The sequence below is a fragment of the Dermochelys coriacea genome, chromosome 1, assembly GCF_009764565.3.
Source record: "Dermochelys coriacea isolate rDerCor1 chromosome 1, rDerCor1.pri.v4, whole genome shotgun sequence".
NCBI lineage: Eukaryota > Metazoa > Chordata > Testudines > Dermochelyidae > Dermochelys > Dermochelys coriacea.
The window spans coordinates 265,600,616-265,623,501 of record NC_050068.2 but is presented as its reverse complement, the minus strand read 5'-3'; the positions used below and the strand labels follow the sequence as shown (position 1 = coordinate 265,623,501).

Here is a 22,886-nt window from a genome sequence, read left to right as displayed (position 1 = left end):
ATTGATTTTTATTTAATATTTACTTATCAGTGTTAAGATTTGAACACTGACTAAGGCCTGGTCTACACTAGGAAATTAGGTCCATATAATTGGGTAATTCAGGGGTGTGAAAAATCCATATCTCTGAGCTACGCAGTTAAAGGGACCTAGCTTCTGGTGTAGACAGTGATAGGTTGATGGGAGAATTCTCCTGTTGACATAGTTACTGCCTTTTGGGGAAGTGGAGAACCTATATTTACTAGAGAACCCCTCCCATCAGCACAGGTAGCATCTTCACTGAAGCGCTATAGCGGCACAGCTCAAGTGATGCAGGTACACTGCTGCAGTGTTTTAAGTGTACACGAGCCCTAAAAATCTGGGAAATTCAAAGTAAAACAGTTGAACTTCCGTCTTTGCTTTTACCTTTGGCTGAGAAACGGGCACATGGTGTGAAATATCCTTGGGTACTACATCCTAGCAAACTTAAATGGTGGTTTTGGTTAAATATTTGAATTGTAACTTTCTCTTTCTTTGCGGTCTGTCTTCCCATTACTGCTTGTTACTAGATATTTTTCAGCTGTGGTCTACTTTCCAAAAGCCACCTCCTAACAGTTTTTTTCATCCAGTAATTTACAACCATACAAAAAATAAATCAAAAGCTAAAACAAGTACCTGGTGTGTTTTGCTAAACATTAAATTTAAGATGAACAAAGAGGAGCTCTTAACTACTTTCCATTCAAGAAGGGACTTTCATACTGGGGGTAAACTTTTAAAATGTACCTTACATTTTATATAGCACTTTTGATTCATGATCAGAGTTCTCTGTGGGCTTGTTAACCCAGTACTGAAACGAATTCTGGCAGCAGCTCTGGACAACAGTTTATGCAAGAAAATGAAGAAAACGATATCAAAAGGAAACAGCCAGGGGAGTTTGGATAGTTTATATTCTGTCTACCAGCACTGGAATCTGACTAAGAGACTAGGATTATCTTTCCCTACTCTTACAGGAAGTGTCATAATCGTTAATGATTGCAAGTGATTGGGATCTCCAGATTTCTCATCTGAAGCACTGATGCCAATTGTCATGCCTTGAGCCTTTGATTCAATACTAACTTGGAGGGAAGAGTGCAACCATGTTAACCCAACACACCAACTTTTGCAATAGTCATGTATTGATGGGTTTTACATCCAGGGCCTGAACCAATTCTGCTTAACTTGAAACCTGATGGGATCCCAGCACAAGATGTTACAGAATAGGAAGTGAAGAATTGCTCCATCTGAAACTGCTGCAGGAATTCAGGTAGTTGGAAAGCAGTTATGAGCTTTGGAATCTGGCCAGGCCCTGGAGCTATCATCCTGGCACTTGTGAAAAATGCAAGTGGACTGAACTTCAGTTTGTCATTCATCTGAAATGCATAACTACAGTGGGAAACTGATCTGGTACTGCTGTGGAGTGGTGTACAGTATCATCTGGATTGCCAGTGTCCTTTCAGTAGTGAGGAAGTTGGAGGTCTCCATTCAAATATTAATCAGACATGGCCATATGTAGTTTGAGAGCTGATTAAATTATAGACTAATATTTAAATTGCTAACCCCTTCACAACTTTCTACTTATAAACAGCTTCTCATTTGTCTGATTCCTTGCCTTGTGACTGTCTTTCTCCTGTTAGATTCTACATTTGAGTCAACAATTTCACAATCATTCTCTTGACTGTCCAGTGTTAGGATTTCACTGAGGGATCAAGCAGAAGCTGAGCTCTGAGAAATATATGTTCAAATGTAAGCCTGCAGTAATAGTAGAGAAAACATAATTACTGGGCAAAAACTTTGTATAAACATTATTTTTCCAAGTTTGTTCCAGTGTGAAAGTCCCTCTTCACGCTATTTTTTCCCTCATTTGTGTGAAAGGCAAATGCTGTAATTTCCACCTGTGTGGGTATGTGTCTGTAAGAAGTACCTATTGGTACAGCATTCCATAGTTGTACAGTAGAAGTAATGACAGTTGTATTCACTTAAAAAATATAGGGTGCTGATATCAGTGGGTTAATTTTAAAAAGTTCTGGTCCTCTTTTTCTTCTGCCAGTTTTCTCAGACTTGCTTTTAATGGAGCAAAATGATTAATGCTTTCTTGTAACACTAAAAATGTTTGTAACTAGCACATAGGGTGAGTGATTATTGCTGGAGAACAGCTCTTAGGAAGCATTTAGCTTTCATGAGCACTTTAAAACATTTTTTTCCACAGGAAAGTCTATGCTCTGATTTGAATATTTTGGGATCTGTTAACCCATTAGACATTTTTTTTGGAGGGAGGGGAAGGAGGAAATGCCCATTGCAGTCTGAAGTCACATCTAGACAAAAAATAATTTGAAATTTTGTCTGGGTTGAAAATTAGTCTCTTGCATCAGGATAGAATGGTGCAAAGGGCAAAAGAAAATTTTTCATCCTGACATGAGATGCAATATAAATTGATTCTCAATTTGTTAAAAGGTAGTTGATAGGGTGCCGTATTTAACCTCTTCTCTCAAAGGTGTAGAGATCTAAGATGAGTTTTATGCACAAATGAAATATTTGACCTACTTAAATGTACATAGGAGTTGACCCACAAAGAGAGAAGAGTAGATGGAGACAAAATAGTAAATCTTATAATATCTGAGGTGTGGGGACAGCCAGGATTATAATGAAATATTGAGACTGAATAGGACTTTGGAAAACAATGCTATTGCTAAAGAGCCATAGGAATCTTCCTGGTCCCAATTCAGAACTTATTAAATCCACCTGTATATGTGGAATGAATACTTGGGCAAGCAGTAAGTCTGTTACACTTAAGAGAAATCAGAAAGCAGTTGTGTAAGAAGACTCAGCTTTTAGCGTATGCCTTTTTAAAACGATGCATTTGTACACTATGCAATCACTTGCCTTAAATGAGATGCTGTTTTCTAAAGTGGATAGGAAAGAACAATAGGAAAAATGAAGGGAGCTAGAAATTAATAGGTTTTGTGTTGTGGTATTAGCTGATATATTTATTATATAAATGTACTTTTACAAATAAACACATGAAACTGGCTGAAGTGTTGCCTAGGGATGTAATTCCCTGCAGCAATAAATAACTTCCATTTTGACTACTCCCTCTGAAGTCATTCTTCCAGATCAGATACGTTTCATGGAGTGAACTCTACTTTTATTTTGTAGAGGAAATCATAAAGGTTTTAGGTTAAAAGAAGTGAACTGGGCAGTAACTTGGATAAACTGCTTTAAAGTGTTCTGGAGTGGCTAATTTCATGGTCTAGTGATGGTGCTGTGGACCATCAGGCAGGCAACCAAATTCAATTTCAACTCTCAGGCCAACCTGGGAAAATCCTCAGGGAGATGGTGGGATGTGGAAGATCTTCAGGGGAAAAAAAAAATGATTACTGTTTATAAAACTACCAAGTACTTTTGTGATACAGTGAAGAAGCTTTAACTGAGAGCAAGCCCATGGCATTTGGTACTGGAAGCTGTCTAAATGGATATTTTACAGTTGGACAAGTTTGGACTTCAATGTAGGTGATCCGATTATCTAATCAGTGGGCAGAACTCTGTTTCCTTCAATCTTCTCTCTTGAGGAGCCTTTTTTATCCATCAGCATTAAAATCTATTTGAAAGATATGCCCAGATAATTCCATTCCTATGGACTGTCTGGTATGAGGATTCATTTCCTCGGTAGTTAAATTTTTTTAGAACACTTTCTTCATAACTTGAACTCTTCTTTTTTTACTCTTGCCTTTTTCCAGACCCAACAGTAATAACAAAGATGCCTGGCCATCATTACAGAGTTCAAGTAAATCAGCCAACGGTTTAACAATGGAACACAGGAAAACGCCTCCTATATTAGAAAATGGCACAGACCCAGAACACATGACTCCAGATGGTCCAGACTCAGATTTCGGGTAATTGTGCTGCCTTTTATACTTTAGCTAGCTTGCTTTCTCTCTCACTTAATGGTGTGGAGGGATGGTTCTCCGGACTCTCTGGTTGGAGAGCTGGATTCAAAACTTGATCAGGTCACATATAGAAACTAGTTTGGGCTCAGCCTAGCCTCTACCACATTGAAAAAACACTGCATGTGTGACAGTTTGGGAAAATCCTAGAGCTAAGATAATAGGTGATGGTGCAGGTAAGGATTGACATGAATTGGCAGCACTATGGTCATAGGAAGCTTGTGTAGAAGCTTCCCACACTAAGCATGTCCTAGCCAGAGATAAGTCCCCCACATTTATGAACAACTTCAAAAGTTCTTCAAGAAAGGTATAATTCTTGTAGTCCATTAGGAGGCTTTTAGTTGATGACCTTTTGAAAAGTTGGCTTATGATGGCCAAAAAGGTAAATGTTGTAATACTAAATACATACTTCCATCTCTTCACCTTGATGTGTTCTGGGAACTAAGCCACAATATTCAGGGTTTCCTATGGTTTTGTACACTAGCATGAATGGCAGGGCATCACAGTTGGCCGAAATTCGTTTGTCCCAAGGAGTCTCCTTCACTTGTTTGACTGTTCCCCAACATATTGTTACACTGGGTCTCTGAATTTCTTTATAGTACTGTTGGTATCCACTTCCATCATAAACATCATTGGGCAGATTTTGCAACATCTTGCAATCATATCACCCTAGGCTGTGATTCCATGTCCTTGTCTGCAAAGACAAGCTCTTAGTGAAGAGTTTGCAACAGAATTCTTGTGCTGTAGATACACATTAACCTTTGTCATAAGTCTCTGTACAAAATGTAAATAGGATAAGTTACAGAACTTGATTTTTCTTGAGATGAGCAAGAAATAATTGTGGACTACCTTGGAATAGTCGTCTACTGCATATCTGTTCCTATATCATTTTTGTCCTAAATCATTTTAAAAATACCTGAGGCCCAGTTGTGATCTCTGATGTCAGGTTTAACCAATGTGCTTATGCACGCAAATTGCTTTGACCAAAGTCCTGTGCTCTCTGATTGTTTTAAATTAATTCTAATCTCTTAAATGATGTTTTCTAGCTAGCCAAATGGCTTTGTACAATAAGTGCCCAAACTTCACAGCAGCAGGACATTTTAATAACTGGCTAAGATCTAGAGGGCTGCACTCAAGTAAAATAACTCAACATTAATATGAATAACTTTTTCACCAAATACAATGTTTGTAATTTGACCTGTATTGAACTGTGGCTTTCTAATAAAAATGTAATATTCTAAAGTTCTTCATGTTACTTTTGATATTCTTTCTCTGAAGAGGGAAGTATTTGGGTCTGTACAGTCTGACACTTGTACAGGCCTCTGCTGTGCTAAGGGTAGATAAGCTGTACTTGTGGTCATAGCCTGAATTTACAGGACTTTTGCATCTGGCCCTACACTGAAGAATAGCATGGAATTTAGAGCACTCTGGACTGTGCTTAAATGGCTGTCAGAATCCTATAATGGCTGCAGTGATGATTCAAAGGGATTTGTGTAGTTTTCAGTGAATAGGATTCTGAGGTGGCATTTTTGTCCTTTTTTCTGTTTTTGATTGTTTCTCTGCATTTCTCTTTTGATTTTAGACCTTGTCTCTTCTCAGATTTTCTGAGGTCTGGAGACGTAACTTGCTCTCCACCTCAGTAGTTGTCCAGGTCAAAGTTGAAACACCAGTGACAAGCCATTCTGGGAAGCTTGAACTGCCACTGCCTTGTCTGTCTTTCTCTAGATGAAGGATGTCAGTCTTCAAGGCAGTCAATCTCATACTTCTTATAAGCACTAAATACACATCAGGGAGCAGGGGAACTAAGTTCTTTGTGCATCTCAGTAACAAACCCATGGTGGTACTTTTTTTTTTTTTTTTTTTAACTGGTGAAGCAGGCAGAATTGAAGGATAACAAATTTGGGATTGCAGATGGACCATTGACTGCTCAGTAGAACAATGCACAAGTAGAATAGAGTGTATGGAAATACACCTCTATGTCCATAAACTAAAACTTGGCAAGTGGTAAAACTGGAACACTTCTGATTTAAGACGTCCTCAAACAATAGGTGGACTTTCCTTCATAATCACTTGAAATTAGTTTTGGGCAGTTTCTGCTCTAGGCGTTTATACACAAAATAAACCAACTTCTGATGTTCATTATGGTTATTCTGGTGGTTGCATATATCTTATTTGATTTTCCCCACCCCTTTCACTTTTTCCAGCTCTCTCGACAAACCTTCAGACGCTCTCAGTATAGGAAATGGTGACAACTTGCAGCAGGTATGACCTGAAAGCCAACATTATGTAAATGTCAGTTGTATTTGTTTGAAGCTCAGTTGCAATCTTTATTTTGAAAGAAACGTATATTTTTTGTGTGTGAAATATCAATGTGGCATGTTAGTTTCTTTTGATAATTGTCAACTAATTTTAAATGTCTTTAGATCCAAAAATAGGCTGCATCAGGCTGATTTGTTTGACATTTAAACTGTGTGCTCACAGAACTAATCTTAATTTAATCTGATTTTTTCTAGTCTTCAAACTGAATTTTAAAATGTTTTTTTTAATATGGAATGCCTTTAAGTCCAAAGATGCATATCTTATTCTATTGTCTTTTTTTTCTCCCCTGCCACCAGATAACAAACAGTGACACACCTTCACCACCACCTGGTTTATCAAAACCCAATCCAGTCATACCCATCAGTTCATCCAATCACAGTGCGCGGTCTCCTTTTGAAGGGGCTGTAACAGAGTCACAGTCGCTCTTCTCGGACAACTTCCGGCACCCCAACCCTATCCCAAGCGGGCTTCCCCCATTCCCCAGCTCTCCACAGACTTCCAACGACTGGCCCACAGCACCAGAACCACAGAGCCTCTTCACATCAGGTATGAAAGCCTGGTTAAGGTGTCGGAAGTCACTTAGTTTTGAAGTTTGCCTCTTTATTTTTTCACACCATTATTTTAATTACATTTGATAGTCAAGTTAAGTCATGTTGACTTAATTCTTATCAAGAAATCACTCTTCCCAACATCCCAACTGCTTGTTGGAATTATCAGAGGATCTAGTGCAGTAGTATTCAGGTCTGTTTAAATGCTAAAAACACAATTTATTACAGATCTTAGTGTTGAAAGCATGTTAACATTTTTTTGCATAAAATAACAGAACAACATAGAGAGGTATGAGTAATGTATACCAAAGCCATATTTGTATTATCTGAAGATCCAGCGTGCACAGGTTTGTAATTATATTTAGTGAAGTGATTATGAGAGTGTTTGGCTGATGGTTATGCAAGCTAGCTTAGTCTCCATATTTTTTGGCCAGTGTTTGACTACACAACCACTCATTTTAGGAAGTGTGAAAGATACTAGGGCCAACTGCAGCCACTGAAAGGTAACTGCATTGCAGAGATGGTTTCTTTTAGAATATCCATTAACAGGAATGGGATGTTGTGCTGTATCAGGTACAATAACTGAAACTAGACATACTCTGTGATGGTATCAAGTATCTAGTGGTTAATGGCACATAGATGTTTGTTCAAGATCAGAATACTTTTTGCTTGAGTTAATATATTTTTCATGTTTGTTCTTCACCTGAATTCATAATCCTGTTTTGTCATCAAAATTCATATTAAGGAAATGATTGTATTGGAGATTTGACTTCATGTAAAGAATAAGCAACAGTGGAGGATGAACTCCCAGACAACATAGATCTGGTTTCCACTGCTGTCACTTGTGCTTTATAGATTGTGTTGCCATTTAAATTTTAAGTTATGTCTAAACTATGGATCTTGCAGCAGCACAGCTGTACCACTATCACTGTGCTGCTGTAAAGTTGCCCGTGTAGCTGCTCTTTGCTGGCAGGAGAGCGCTCTCCTGCTGGCATAATTAAACCACCCCCAGTGAGCAACGTTGGCTGTGTTGGCAGGAGAGCCTCTCCTGTCGACATAGCGCCGTGCACACCAACACTTTTGTCTGTGAAACTTATGTCAGTCAGGGGAGTGAAAAAAACAACCAAGTTGTACTGACAAAAATGATAGTGTAGATAAAGCCTAAATGTGGAAGATCTACTTTAGTCATGCCTAGTGTCTTTTTAATCCCATAATTCTCATATTGGGGACAAAAGTGGAAGTTTAGATTCTAGTCTTCTGAGAAATGATGCACAGAGCAGTTTCCATAATTTCTCCAGTCTTCTCACAGTGGTATGTACTCCTCTAAGCAGTTGATTCCAGCTTCTCCCTCCCAACAGAGGGAGACAATGCAAATGCTCATTTGTGATACTGCCTTATAGAAGGGGACTTGCTGGCTCAGAATCTGTCTCCAGCATGTTCTTATACTTTCTCCAAAAACTGAATGACAGTTTCCAATGTTCAGAGGCTATGAATTTAATATTTTTAAAACATATATAAACAGTAAGATGATCCCTTCTTTTCCCCCCCTTCTCCCCCCGCGCGCGCACACAAGGGAAAGGAAAATGCAAGGAAGAGTTTTTGGTAACTCATGTCCACAACAGTGCTTCAGAGCACTTATCAAAATTTACAGTACAGCTATTTTTCTTCAACTTCCTTTGTCAAGGTGCATATTTTATTCATTCACGTAATTTGGTTTTGTTTATACTCTGCAAGATATTTCCCAGGGTTGCTCAGAAGTCATCAGTACTTCTTTTCAGAAGTACAAGAGGCCAAATCTTTTCCCCTCCTACAAAATTGTTACATATCAGCCCTGAAGTACAACATTAGAACTGAAAGCAGAATATTTAATTGAACAGCACCTTTATTTAATAAGACTAAGGGATTTTTACTCTGTCACTCTGACTAATGCATTATTCAGTGGAAAACTTTTACTAGTAAAAACTCAAAGAATATTCTGTGCAAGCACCTGTTTAGTCAACCAATATTTCTGTTCTTTGCTTTTACTGAAGATATTTATTTGGTAAGGGCTTTCTTTTTTGAACTTTAGACCTGTTTCCTGGCTTTATCCTGCTATGAAATCACTCCTGTCTCTACTATCTCAAATCACCCCAAATTCCTAGTTAGTTTGTAATGGAGTGAGATAAAAAAATAAGATGGGCTGTGAAAGTGCTTGTTCAAATACCAAATGTCTTTGGGGCAATGTCATAAAAATGTATTAATATGAAAGGTGACTGAATGTTGACATTTAATAGTATTGGATCTGAAAACTGCAGCAATACTTTTTTTTTTTTTTTTTTTTTTTTTTTTTTAAAAGACCAAGGAGGTGAGATTAGTTCAAATGTTAAATGTCATCCCTCTTCTCCTCCAACAGAAACCATCCCAGTATCCTCCTCTACAGACTGGCAAGCGGCATTTGGGTTTGGCTCCTCCAAACAGCAAGAGGATGACTTAGGGTTTGACCCCTTTGATATCACCCGCAAAGCCTTAGCAGACCTGATTGAGAAGGAACTGTCAGTCCAAGACCAGCCTTCCCTCTCACCTACATCTCTTCAGAACCCTTCCCCGCACACTACAACCGCCAAAGTGTCAGGGTCTGGATTTCTGCATCCTGCTGCGCCCTCAAATGCCAACTCTCTCAGTAGCACCTTTCCAGTCTTGCCGCAGAGGTTCCCGCAGTTTCAACAGCACCGAGCAGTTTACAACTCCTTCAGTTTTCCAGGCCAAGCAGCTCGCTATCCTTGGATGGCCTTCCCACGCAATAGCATCATGCACTTGAATCACACAGCAAATCCCACCTCAAATAGTAATTTCTTGGACTTGACACTCCCGCCACAACACAGCACAGGTCTGGGAGGGATCCCTATATCAGGTAGGTGAATCAAGACAGCCATGAATGTGTCACCTGATTCATGCCTTCAGTTTCTCTGAACCAGGGTGGGAAGAGGGGGATAGCCAGCTACCAGTGCTAGACTGCTACCAGGATTGTCTTCCTGGGATTCTTTTGGGGCAGCATTGTTTTAAATGGGCCCTCTTTCATTTTTTCAGAAGGTTTAATTGGATGTTTAGCCTTGTAACATTGAGCTTTATAAGGAAGGTGGAGTATCTTGTGCCCAACTATTTCATTTCAAAAGAGATTGATATTTCAGTTCTTCAGTCTTGCCAAGCTCTGGCTTTCTATGAAAACTTAAAAGGAAGAGTAGGCCTTGGAATTCCAATCAGACTTCAGTATCAACATGCAGGTGCTAATCCAAGTTTCCAAAAGATATGCAAAAATTCTTTGCAAGCATAAGGGATAAAGCCACGAGCCAGCTATCTTGGCTAGATTGTTCCCTTCCACATGCAACCAAAACAAACTGCATATTTAACACTACATGCTTTATTTCTGTACTCCAGATGGTTTTAAGTTTTACATGCAATCTTTGATGTCCTAAGAGAAAACAGGCCAGTTCTGGACCATGGCTGGATTGGTGGGATATTGCAAGAAACATTGTGACTAGAGGGCTAAATAGCCAGAATATTGGTCTGGTTCACTTCTGGGATTTGGAGCTTATCTTGTACTCCCAAGCTGCCTTTAATAGTTTGGCCTGAACAGGTGTTTTCCAGGAAAAAATATTTGTGGAATTTTGTGTTCAACATAACTAGCAATTTAAGGAAGAAAGTCTCATAAGCTATTTGAAGTCATGGGATGAGGAAAGCTGCTCCTTGAGACATTGCCGCTATTATTTTCTTTGAGCATTTTGGAGAAACATGTTGCAACTTCCTAACTGTAAGAACAGTAGGACAATGGAACAATGGCCTAGGGAGGTTGTGGAAGCTCCTTCACTGGAGGTTTTCAAAAGGATTCTGGGTAGCCATCTGTCCTGGATGATTTAGACTAGTGGTTCTCAAACTTTTTTTTCCTCCATGGACCACTTGAAAATTGCTGAGGGTCTCCACAGACCACTTAATGATCTTTCCAAATGTTGTTTGTACCATTAGGTAACTATTGTAAAGCACTTTGGATAAAAGTGTCATATAAAAAAAACCTTAATAAAGGTTTTTTTGTTCTACAAATAAAAGCACACAGCTCATATTTTAATATCAGTAGTATTACCTTTCTAAGGTAATTCGATGAAGCGATCATGCATCCGATGAAGTGAGCTGTAGCTCACGAAAGCTTATGCTCAAATAAATTTGTTAGTCTCTAAGGAGCCACAAGTACTCCTTTTCTTTTTACCTTTCTAATGTGATGGATGTGCCCTCTCTCCACTGCTGCGGCAGCCCCCGAGTTGGGGCTGGGAAGAAGGGCCATCTCCTGGCAGCCTCAGCCCTGGAGCTGGGGAAAGTTCTCTTGGACCACCACAGCCCTGCACATCCCAAATTCCCCCCATGCCCTCTTCTCATCTCACTGCTCCCTCCCATCTACCCCCTATTCTCCGCAAGGCCACCACCTCACCTTACATGTGCATCTTCTCCAGGATCCAGGCACCTAATTAGTGGAGCCACGCCTGCGTGGTTTCACTAATTAGGTGGGTGGCCATTCTCTCATGTACGGCTACCCAGGTGCACTCTTTAGAGGGAAATATCTGCAGACCACCTGACTTGAGCTCGCGGACCACAGTTTGAGAACCTCCTCGACTTCCCTGTAGTAAACCAAATTGTAGCCTGGAACAAATGTTGGGAGTGTCCAGACAAGCGTTTACAATGAAGTTGGCTCCCTCAAGTTAAATGATGATTAACACTAGGTTTAAAAAACAAACAAAAAACTTTAAGGTAAACAAGAGGGCCCCTAGTTTTTTGCTACCTCATTAAGGTGTTTACACTTACAACCTAACAATGCAAATAGATCTTTTCACTAAATTAGATCAAATATATTTGCGTTTTCAGACACTGAAAATTATTCTGAGCTCTGAGACTTGATATATTTTATTGTGGATCAGTGGCAAAAGGTACTAGTCCAAGGGACCAATGGTAGGGTTGCGGTTAGATATCTTGAGTATTTACAGTTAAAATAAATATTCTGTGGTGTTGCAAAGATAACCTCAACTTCGCAGTAAGGCTTTTGATTCTGGCAAGGTGGGTTTGCAAGGTCATTCTTAAAATCACACCATTTATTGCCTTTTGGCCCTGCTGTTTTTCCCTTTTTGTGCTGCACAAGACTTGGGTATCCTACTTGGTATTGCTCTGGAGGAAGGGCTCCATGGACCTTTGTGCCCATGACTAGTATATAGCCTGTCACACTTTTCACTGCCTCTTTTTAAAGGACAGAAATAATATCCTTAAACACCAATGTTTTCTCTCAGTATGTAACCATTAGAACCAATTCATCTTCCAAAAATATTTTTAAGTACAGAAAACACAAAATAAACATCTGCTGAAGTCTCTATGGAAAGTTCCCTCATGTTAGCTTTGAACTCTTGTTAAGAAAGCATTGCAGGTTGCCTAGTTCAGTCTGGCAAGTCTGTTAGCTCTCCAACAACCCCCATCCATAGTGGTTTTGATAAACTCCTTCAGAAAGGAATATCATCTGCATGGGAGCATTGGCTAGTCTGTTTTTCTCTGATCCAAAATTAATGCAAGTACAAGAAGGTCAGTTGATTTTGTTGATTATGGATTTTTATTGTATGGATTTGTTCTGTTTGCATGGCTCATCATACATGGGTCATGTTCAATGACTGGGGGATCCTAGGAACTACTGAAATATAAAATAATTATTCCTGGAAGATAGGAAGTATACTGACATTTCCTCCTATGTTTTCCCATGGCATGTTGACCTATTAGAACACATCTTATATTTCCCACCACTCACTGATAGTTCTCGTTTCAGATAGGTCTTCGATCTGCAGAGCTTTCTACAAAATTACTCTTACCTTTTCATGTGATAACTTCCCTTCCTTGGGCTTCTCTATACACATACTCTGATATAATCAAAATGTTACGACCCCTTAGTGTAGCTGTAATTTTACATTCCATATGGGAAGAATAAGTGATTCCAGTATAAGGCACCTTTGTATGGATAATTGCAGCCATACTGGGGGATTGTACTAGTATAACTAGATTGGTAAAATCACAGACCTAACAGATAGTTATACCAATACTAAAATCTGTGTAAACTAGGTCTTTAAGGCTGTGTTTACACTAAGGGGCTGTAACTGATATTCTAACAGGGCCCTGCATGAGATGGTGTGGGGGTAAGCTCATTTAGCATACAAAAATAGTGAATTGATAAGTATACATAAAGTTCTGTTTATTTAGGCAAAAAAGTAACATTGAAACTATGACTATAACAGAGAAGTTCTCACCTGTGTCATCGGTGGTAGTACTTCTGAAGACAGGGCTCCAACAGCATCCAGCATTTTACTGACATGATGGTAAAAATACTAGAAGCTGCTGGTGTCTTGTCTACATTAGGGCTTACTGGTAAGATGAACACTTTCATGGATCAGAAATAAATGCTTTCAGGATGAATACAGTTTACAAACAATCCTGGACTAGTGTTTAGAAAGAGAGAGGACATCTGAGCCTTCTACGCATTATCCAGTCAACTTGCCTTTCCACTCACCTAGCCATTTTCAACATTTTTTTTATTTATATGTATATAAAACCAAAGCTGATTAAAAGAGCCTCACAAAACTTTGATTTGAAATTGGCATACTGTTTGCTAGATTCTTCAATCCCTTGATTTGCTAATTTCTCTACAAATTATTTGGGGATGTTTAGCCAATTAAATTGCTGAACTTTTAGTGCTATAATTTTTCATGAAAAAGTTACTTAGTGTCATAGAGTGTGGCTCTTCCAAATGTTCTGTTTTAACCATTATGGTTCCTTATTTAAGGTTACAAAGGGAGAGAACATTTTAAAATCAATATAATTTTACATTGGTTTTCATTACAATTTTATTTTTCAGTGTTAACTTTAGGACACCAGATCAATTTTATCTTCTGTTTAGTCCAGAACAGAATTACTTTACTTTGCACTCCTATAACTCCAAAACAGCTGTTTGTGATGCCCAATAATATAAATGGAAGGACGCTTAGGACATGGCACCATCTAAACGTATATAGGACCCCTATTAAGAAGAAAAAATCACATGTGGATTTGACTTTACTTGTTCTGATGTGTTTCATGAAGGAAATGTGTGATGGTTGTAAGGCTACTGTATTTCTAATTACAAACATTAAATACTTAACCAGGCAGTTGGCCCCATACTCTTCCTTGGTATGCATAGAAATTTGTAACTGGAATGTTCACCGGGCACAAATGTACACCTAAACCACCATTTAACCATTTCCCTCAGCCTTCTTGCAGTGATTCTAACATTAATATCCATATTTTTCAGTTGGCTAGACTATTCTAGATATTCTTTCTTCTGATTGCAAGGGTTTCATGGTCATATTTTATAGGATGATTCCCATTTCTCTTCTGGAGATTGGAGTGATTGGAAGATCAGTATTCTACTGTACATATTGTAATTTAGTGTTAATATATAATAGGACGGCATGATTATATACAACTACAGAAAACTTACGGACATACCTGCTCTTCTGCGTACCATTATGACAGTTGAATCATTTTCATCAATTTTGCTAAGCCCCTAAATTTGGAGAGTGTAGGTAGATTTTGAGAATCCTTGGTTCTGGAATGTTGTTCATAATCAGTCACCTTCAGGGTCTGGTGCCACAATCATCTCAGACTTTTGCATGGAGGTAGGTGTAATTGAGAAATTGCTTCTATTGTATCAGGGGTTGTATAGCTTGATAGCAAATCTCTTGTACGTACACACAATCTGATAGATGGGAGCACTCTGTAGATAGGAAAACAATGCCGAGTGGACTCAAAGGAGTGGGGGCTTCTTTTTAAACAGGTTTAAATTTGTAAGAATATTGAGCACTACACAAGTCCTCCTATATTGCTGTTTCTACATACAAACACATTGACTGTTACTACATAATAACCAAGGTGATGGCTTACAAAAGTGCACCCTTACCTGTTTGCTTCAGGCCTCTAAAGTATAATTACCTAGAATGAAAAGGGCAAAGCAAATTATTATATCTATCTAATATCCTTATTTGGTGTTCCTTTTTTAATTTAACACTCCACATCTGAAAGGTTTCTCTCTCTGCCTTCTCCCACCATGTGAGTCGTATGGCATCTCATCATATCTATCAAATTTATGGTGAACATCAAATCACTTTACCTGCTACCATAATTCAGACAGTGTGCTATTAACATCACTGCTTTACTAAGATGTTGGCCTCTGCTGCCTCCTTCCTTGAATTCCCATGAGTCAGACCACAGAGGAGGGTGATGTATCAATCGTAGCCAGTGCTGAGAGTCTCTTTCCTGCATTGACATCAAGGGAGCAATTTTCAGACTTTCTGATGTAACACCTTCACACCCAAGTCAAACCCTCCTTTCAGTTAGGAATGCCTCTACCTCACTGATCTTTACCTCTCTGACCTTGTGACTCGTGTGTCTCATAAATTGATTCTTTCCAGAGCCTATACAGAGCAAGGTATGGTAGTATGTTTTGAACAAGTCTTTGGGAGCCATGAGCTCTTGAGCTTCTGATGCACGCTGTGACCTTGGCCAAATCACATGATGATTCTGCTGCAGTTTCCCCTCCTGTAAATGGGGATACTTGCCTACCTTGGAGGGATATATTAAGTATGTTGTAAATTGCGTTGATGGTGAAAAGAGCTATGTACGAAGTATTATCCAATCTGTTCCTCCATGGCCATGTGACCTTTTAACAGTAGCATCCCATCTTTTCTAGTCTCTCACTCACCATTCTGTTTGAATGTTCTCTAATGCCTCACTCAATTTAATATTTCCACTTTCTTATCCTTTCCTTGGCCACATGCAAAGGATTTCCATTCATCTTTAAAGTATCTGGCCAAACTTGCAGCACTGTCACAAACACTTTATTCACCACCTGTCACTCTTCTGACATAGTACTTTAAGGAAAACTACCAGCTTACTTGGCACTCTTCCTTGTTATTTGGTCTTGGCTCAGCAGCCTTGCTTGCAACATTTCTACCATTATCAACAATTCCTTTTCCTTCTGCTACCTTCCCAACTTCCTAAAATCTGCAACTACTCGCCCTTTTGTAAGCCTTTCTCTGACCATGACATACACACTAACCACCAAAACTGAGTAGTGATTTTGGGTGCCCAACTTGAGACACCTTAAAGGAGTCTCCATTTTCAGAAAGTGAACACTCACTGTCAGATGCCAAGTTGGTACCCAAGATCGCTATTTAGTTTTGCAAATCTTGGCTGGTTTAGTATTTAACCCCTTCTTTCTTAGCAAAATGATTGTGTTGCTATCGATGTTCAAACCATGTTTTGCACAATAGCCTCAACTATTTGTAATTCATGTTCCATTAAGACAGTTGCCTAATAGCATCTGTGCATTCAGTCTTCATCAACAAAAGTTTGTCTTGACCTCTGTGTAAATCTTGGCACTCATTGATTGACTTTGTCTGCCTGAATAGTCTCTGTAACTGTTCAGGTGTCGGGTTTCTTTTTATTGTGGTCCTTCCCCCGTAACACTGCTTTGTCTCTGGTGATTCCTCCTATTGAAACTCAAGAGCTCAGTTCTAAGCCCTTTACTTCCCTCCTTCTCTCACTTGTATTTTAACTGCTACTTTTTCCTGTTTATCCTGATAAATGTTTCAACTGGTTCAGCACAATACATAGTAGATGGTAAATCCACTTATAACCAGGTTCCTGGGATATCTTTAGTCTTATCTATCCCACAGTGTTAGCCATGTGAACTCCATTGAATCAGTGTTAGTTCATAGTTGTTCCTGTATATTATATCCTTTAAATCAGTGGTTTTCAAACTGTGGGTCGCAACCCAGTACTGGGTCGCCAAATGTAAGGCACTGGGTTGCGGTGGCTCTGGTCAGCACCGCCGACTGGGCCGTTAAGTGCCATCGGTGGTGCTGGCTGGCTAAGGCAGGCTAGTCCCTACCTGTTCCAACACTGTGCTGCACCCTGGAAGCATCCAGCAGCAGCTCCGGCTCTGCGGGAGGGCGGTGCCTGTGGGAAAGAACCACGCAGAGCCACTTGCGTACCTCTGCCTAGGAGCCGGACCTGCTGTTGGTTGCTTCTGGGGTGCAGCACGGTCCGTGGTACTAGGACAGGCAGGTAGCCTGCCTCTGTACCTTGGCTGCGCCACTGACCGGAAGCCACCGGAGATAAGCCTGTGCCGCAGTTCCCTGCCCCAGCCCTGAGCCCCCCTCAAACCCAGAGCCCCTTTCTGCACCCTACCCCCTCATCCTCAGCTCCATTGGGTCACGCTCATCACCAGTTTTCTTCAACTGGGTCTCCAGAAAAAAAAATTTGAAAACCGCTGCTTTAAATTACTACCCTTACACTGATTGTCAAGGCTCTGCTTACTTCAGCCATGTTCCTTATGGATTAATCTTTCACCTAAATATCGGTCAAGGGTTTGTGGGACAAATTTCAAACTCTGTTCTGCCTTCTGATATCCCATTTTGCCTTCCGTTCCCATAACCATGGCCCTCTCCTTGACTCTGAACTCCCCATATATGCTTTGGCTGCAAACTTGCTTGTTGTCACTTCCGTAACATTGCCTCTGTGTACCCTCTCCCAAACCCCCCCACCCCGTCTTGATGCCACCTCTGCAGAGTTCTTTATCTTGCTTTGAATACTGTAACTCCTTTTAGAGTTTCTCAAGTTCCTGTTTATGTTCCAACATGTGCAAAACGTTGCTTCCCACATATGTGTAGAGTGGAAAGATCTCCAAGCCTGTACCCAGGCTCCCTACTCATTTCAGGGACCAGATTGACATTGCCTTGTTTTTAAAAAAACAGCCATAGACATGTTTTATTCTGCCTCTTGAATCTTCTCTTTGCTCTCCATCTGCGCCCTCTACTCATTTACTAAATAAGATGATGTTGAGAGAGAGTGAGTGTCTTGTGTGTGTTCAAGAACTTTCTATACAGCTTCTCCCATTTTGGAGCAGTCTCATTGTTTCTCTACATTTTTAAAATCTCATTTGTGCTCTTATCTTTGCTGTTAATTTAGTAATTGTATTTAACCCTGAGGTGTTTCAGATACAGTTCTGTGAAAGGCTTCAGAGTATCAGCCGTGTTAATCAGTATTCGCAAAAAAAGAGGAGTACTTGTGGCCCCTTAGAGACTAACAAATTTATTTGAGCATAAGCTTTCGTGAGCTACAGCTCACTTCATCGGTTGCATCCGATGAAGTGAACTGTAGCGCACAAAATCTTATGCTCAAATTTTAGTATCTAAGGGGCCACAAGTACTCCTTTTCAAGTTGTGTGAAAGACGCTATTCCTAATAAACCTCTTTGTATAAATATCAGTGCGTTAGTCTATAGCAGTGGTTCTCAACCTTTAATTTGCGGACCCCTAAAAAACTTCCAATGGAGATATGGACCTCTTCCGAAATTTCGAATGGAGGTGCCAGACCCCTTTGGAAATCTGTTGTCGGCATATGTAGTTGAATTCTGTTCGGTCACTTTTCAGTCTGTCTTTTGCAGACCCCTTAGATCTAGTCCATGGACTACAGATTGAGAACTACTGATCTTATAGGACTTTGCTTTGGGCATTTCCAAGTTTCAATAAACTTTCAACCTGAACTGTACTAATCTGATGAGCTAACTTGTACACCAGCTCTAATAGTAACATTGAGGTTCCAAATTTTCAAAATGTTTTGAACGTTTCTAACTTATGAATTAGAAAAGTTTTTTAAATGTTTCAAGAACTCTTGGAGCCAAGCTTTTCTCCCTTAACTGCGACACATTCAGATGGACTACTAATGTCAATAACATGGCTAGGACGGAAATAAATGTTTTACTGGTGAAAATGGATTTCTCAGAGGATTAAGAGTCACTTCCTCCTGTAGGTTATTGGTCTGCATTCAGGTCCACCAGTTGTGAGAGAGATTATATCTAGTGGCTTTTTACTATTTGTTTCACTTTGTAGTGGATAGGTGGTTCATGTGACTGACTTTCCTCCTTATTAGTGTCACCCTTCGTGGTAGTTGCACTAGAGGAGCAAGGTATTTCATTAAAATAGATTGTACTCCGTTCCCATCCCTGGTGGTGGGGAAAGTTAGCACTCTTTTTGTGGGTAAAAAATACTTCTGTCCTCATGACTGTAAATTTGTCACATTTCAGTGCTAAACTCTGTTTTTTGCTTTTTAAAAAAGGGATTAATTGAAAGCTAAAAGATGTCTAGCCAGAAATCCGTATATAGACAGAATGAGTCCCCAGTTCTGGTTAGGGCCTCCAGATGCTATGGCTATAGAAGTAGTAGACTTTCCTCTTGTGATAGATTTTTGACATGTTCTTTTTCTTGAAAGCACTTATCCTTAGGACCTAGAGCTGCTGTAGCACATTTTTTAAACTTACAAAGTAAAATTCTAAAATGTACAACTTGCTTTGTAAGTCAATCTAAAAGAAACAGATGTCACCAGTAGAATAGTGAGAGCACGCTACAATGCATAAACAGATTTGACCTTGGATAGACTGAGAAGAGGTCAAAAGTTGAGGTCTTTCATGCAAAACTCCCTGCCACTGCTTCCCTTTTAAACCAGAGGAATATTAGCATGCACACTTCAACAGGTTGACTGCAGCAGTATCTCAGAGGAGGAAGATCTCTCATTATTGAGGGCCCTAAGTTACTAAAAGGCTTTATTGGTCAAATAAAATATCCTAAATTTCAGTTAGAACCTATCTGGCAACAAATGCAGATGGCCAAACTCTGATAGGCTTTCAGCACAAGTGCACGTTTCTGAATGAACGTGTTTCTGAGTAGAACGTAGCTTTTTGCTATCTGAAATTTTTTTTAAAAATGGAGTATCTTAATTGGGTAACTCAATTCGTAAGAATATAAAGATCTCCATGTGAAATTAAGCTGTCTGACTTGTTTGAGTATATGCAAATTTGATCCCTTTCCTCAACACTGAAATCTTGTGTTGGGAAAAAGATATTAAGCTGAATTTTGAAGTTCAGTTATTTGTAGGCATAGGTATCTTTTTAAACAAAAAAAAAATTGTTGCTTTATGTAAGTGGGTCAACTAGATCTGAAGATGACATTCAATAATCGTACTGAATCCAGGTTCAGATGCCTTGTTTTCTTTTCAGCTTCCTTTTCTACTTCTCTCATCTGACCTGATCACAGAATAACTCTATAAAGGTACCTGCAAATGTACGTTAATGCTTAACCATCCTAATTTATTTGTTACAAAGACACACAAGTCAAATATGGCTCTAGTGGTCCTCAGTGTGCACATGTTTTATTCTTTGCTCTGAGCATAGAATTATAAAAATCCTAGGACCAAAAATCCCAACTTAAAATTGCCCTCTGCATTTCACACATTTCTTAATAACATGGTCACAACTAAACCTCATAAAATTCAGAGCACATTCCATATAGCATTTCCTGTCATTACACTCAACTCCACAGAAAATTCCAAATATCTGGTCAAAATATAACTGTCTACAAATCTTGTATGGGATTCTCCTTTTAGGATCTGGAAGTCTTTTTTTTCATTGATTTACAGTAATGAAGTGAAGGTTGAGGTTCTGCTTAGACTGCATCAGTTATTAGCATTAAACATATCCAGAATAGGTAAATTTTGGTCATCCCATGTGCATGGATGTTATGTACCACTCCATTTTTAACCAAGATATGCTTTGTATATATCCCATTTAAATATTTGCACTCATTTCAATGTCGTCATTGCTTCTCCTTCAGCTCGTCGTTGCTAGTATTGGCCCTTTGGTAGTTCTCACTGTATAGTAGCTTATGTAGTATGTTATGTCCTTTCTGAATAAAATGAAAAATGCTCGGTTACTATCAACCAGTAAACATTCTGTGTATATAATGGCAACTAGGTAGAGGCCTCTACTGACCAATTTTTCAAGTTTTTTTTTTTTAATATACTGAACTGATGTCACTTTGCATGAACAGGGCTTAGTGCACTGTGACCCCAAACTGATTAAGGCTTCTAGCTGTTATAATATATTAATGTTAAATAACCATTTAAAAATTCAGCATCACAGATACAGGTGTGCTCTGTGAAAACCAGTGGCATGAAGGCGTGTATTGCTTTCAAATAAGCTATATTCCTCCATATTTTTGGGCAGGCTGTTTTCTCACAGCTTAAATTAAGTGGCTTGCAGCTGTAATAGCACCAAATTTAGCTCTTTATTTACATAACCTTGATTTGTAAGCAGAAGATTACAATCACTCTCCTGAAACTACAGGCAAAAATCTCTTCTCAAATCCACTCTGTGGAACCCCATTCTAGTCTTCTCTCCTTACATGCACAGTTCTCCCATTGAATATCTGACTTCAGATATGCCTCGTGGCTCTCTCGAGGTGGAGGGTGAGTACTCTTCCCTTGAAAATAAAATTGGTAGATGGCTGCTTTTTAAGCCTTATCCAGTCACTAAAGGAATGGTTAAGGATCATAACTCCAAAGAATCTTTCTCCCACATGGGAGAAAAGTTAATGGTCACAGGAGCTGAGCTGAGTTCCAGCACTTCCCCAAAAGTAATGTTCAAGTTTGTTTCCTGAAAACAACAACTGTGAAGGTTGCATGAATGAAATAGATTAGAGGAAATAAAATATGAAAGAGAACAAATGGGAGGATCCGTTTGAACTTATTCTGAAGTTCATTCTTATTCCACATCTACAATTTGTGCTCTATTGCTCAACCCAGAGCAATGATGCAGTGTTATGAAAATTTCCCTGCTTTTCCATCTGCCCCATGCTGTACTTAAAAGTGCATTAGAGGGGATTCTCTTTCTGCTCCCTGTTTTCTGCTCAGAACCACAATACAATACATTCTGTGGGGGGTGTAGTGTTTATACACTGTTGTAAAGATGTGTGATCCCTTTCAACACTGCTGTTGCTACCACAGTGGAACTGCACCAGTGGTGAATGTAAACATCTGACTTTGGCAATGCAGATGTATGCTAAGAGTTTCCATTTTATATCATTGGTAAATGACACTTTAACTGTTTTTTTTCCCTTAGGAGACTCATTGGCTATGAGTAGGGCTCTACCAATTTCTCCATTTTGGTTAATTTCATGGTCATAGGATTTTAAAAATCATAAATTTCATGATTTCAGCTATTTAAATCTTAAATTTCCCTGTGCTGTAATTGGGGTCTTGACCCAAAAAGGAACTGTGGGGGGGGAGGTCGCAAGGTTATTGTAGGGGGGGTTGCAGGACTGCTACCCTTACTTCTGCGCTGCTGCTGGCAGCAGCGATGCCTTCAGAGCTGGGCAGCTAGAGAGCGGTGGCTGCTGGCTTGGAGCCCAACTCTGAAGGCAGAGCTACTGCCAGCAGCAGCGCAGAAGTAAGGATGGCATGGTATGGTATTGCAATCCTTACTTCTGTGCTGCTGTCTGCAGAGCAGGGCCCTCAGTCAGCAGCCGCCACTCTCCAGCCACCCAGCTCTGAAGGCAGCAATGCAGAAGTAAGGGTGGCATGGTATGGTATTCCCACCCTTACATCTGCGCTTCTGCTGGCAAGGCGCTGTCTTCAGAGCTGGGCTCCCAGCAACAGCTGCTGCTCTCCAACTTCCCAGCTCTGAAGGCAGCACAGAAGGAAAGGTGGCAATACCAGGACCCCTCTGAAATAACCTTGTGACCGCTCCCTGCAACCCCCCTTTGAATAAGGACCCCCAATTTGAGAAACACTGGTCCTCCCCCTCCCCCCCCGTGAAATCTATATAGTATAGTGTAAAAGCACACAAAAGACCAGATTTCACTGGGGGGAGACTAGATTTCATGGTTTGTGATGCCGTTTTCATGGCCGTAATTTCATAGGGCCCTCGCTATAAGCCCTGGTCATTAGGATTTTTAGATTTTTAAATGCTTTACTTGCTAATGTCAATGTAGGTTGTAGTCAAACTGAAATAAAATGACAGGTTTCAGAGTAGCAGCCATGTTAGTCTGTATTCGCAAAAAGAAAAGGAGTACTTGTGGCACCTTAGAGACTAACAAATTTATTAGAGCATAAGCTTTCGTAAATAAATGCATAAATGCATC

The 22,886-nt window shown here is 39.7% G+C and overlaps 1 protein-coding gene across 13 annotated transcripts in view; it reads left to right on the top strand.

Annotated features, from left to right (window-relative positions):
• The window catches only part of CNOT4 (CCR4-NOT transcription complex subunit 4), a 121,518-nt gene that overhangs the window by 84,626 nt on the left and 14,006 nt on the right, over window positions 1-22,886 (top strand). For 7 of the 13 annotated variants that reach the window (XM_038403347.2, XM_038403312.2, XM_043491408.1 and 4 more), the window contains 3 exons: window positions 6,161-6,218; window positions 6,572-6,821; window positions 9,216-9,713. In XM_038403347.2, the coding sequence (XP_038259275.1) occupies window positions 6,161-6,218; window positions 6,572-6,821; window positions 9,216-9,713 (806 nt within the window). Of the gene's footprint in view, window positions 1-3,749; window positions 3,906-6,160; window positions 6,219-6,571; window positions 6,822-9,215; window positions 9,714-22,886 lie in introns of all 13 variants that reach the window. The other 6 variants (XM_038403294.2, XM_038403329.2, XM_038403320.2 and 3 more) reach the window with 1 other exon arrangement.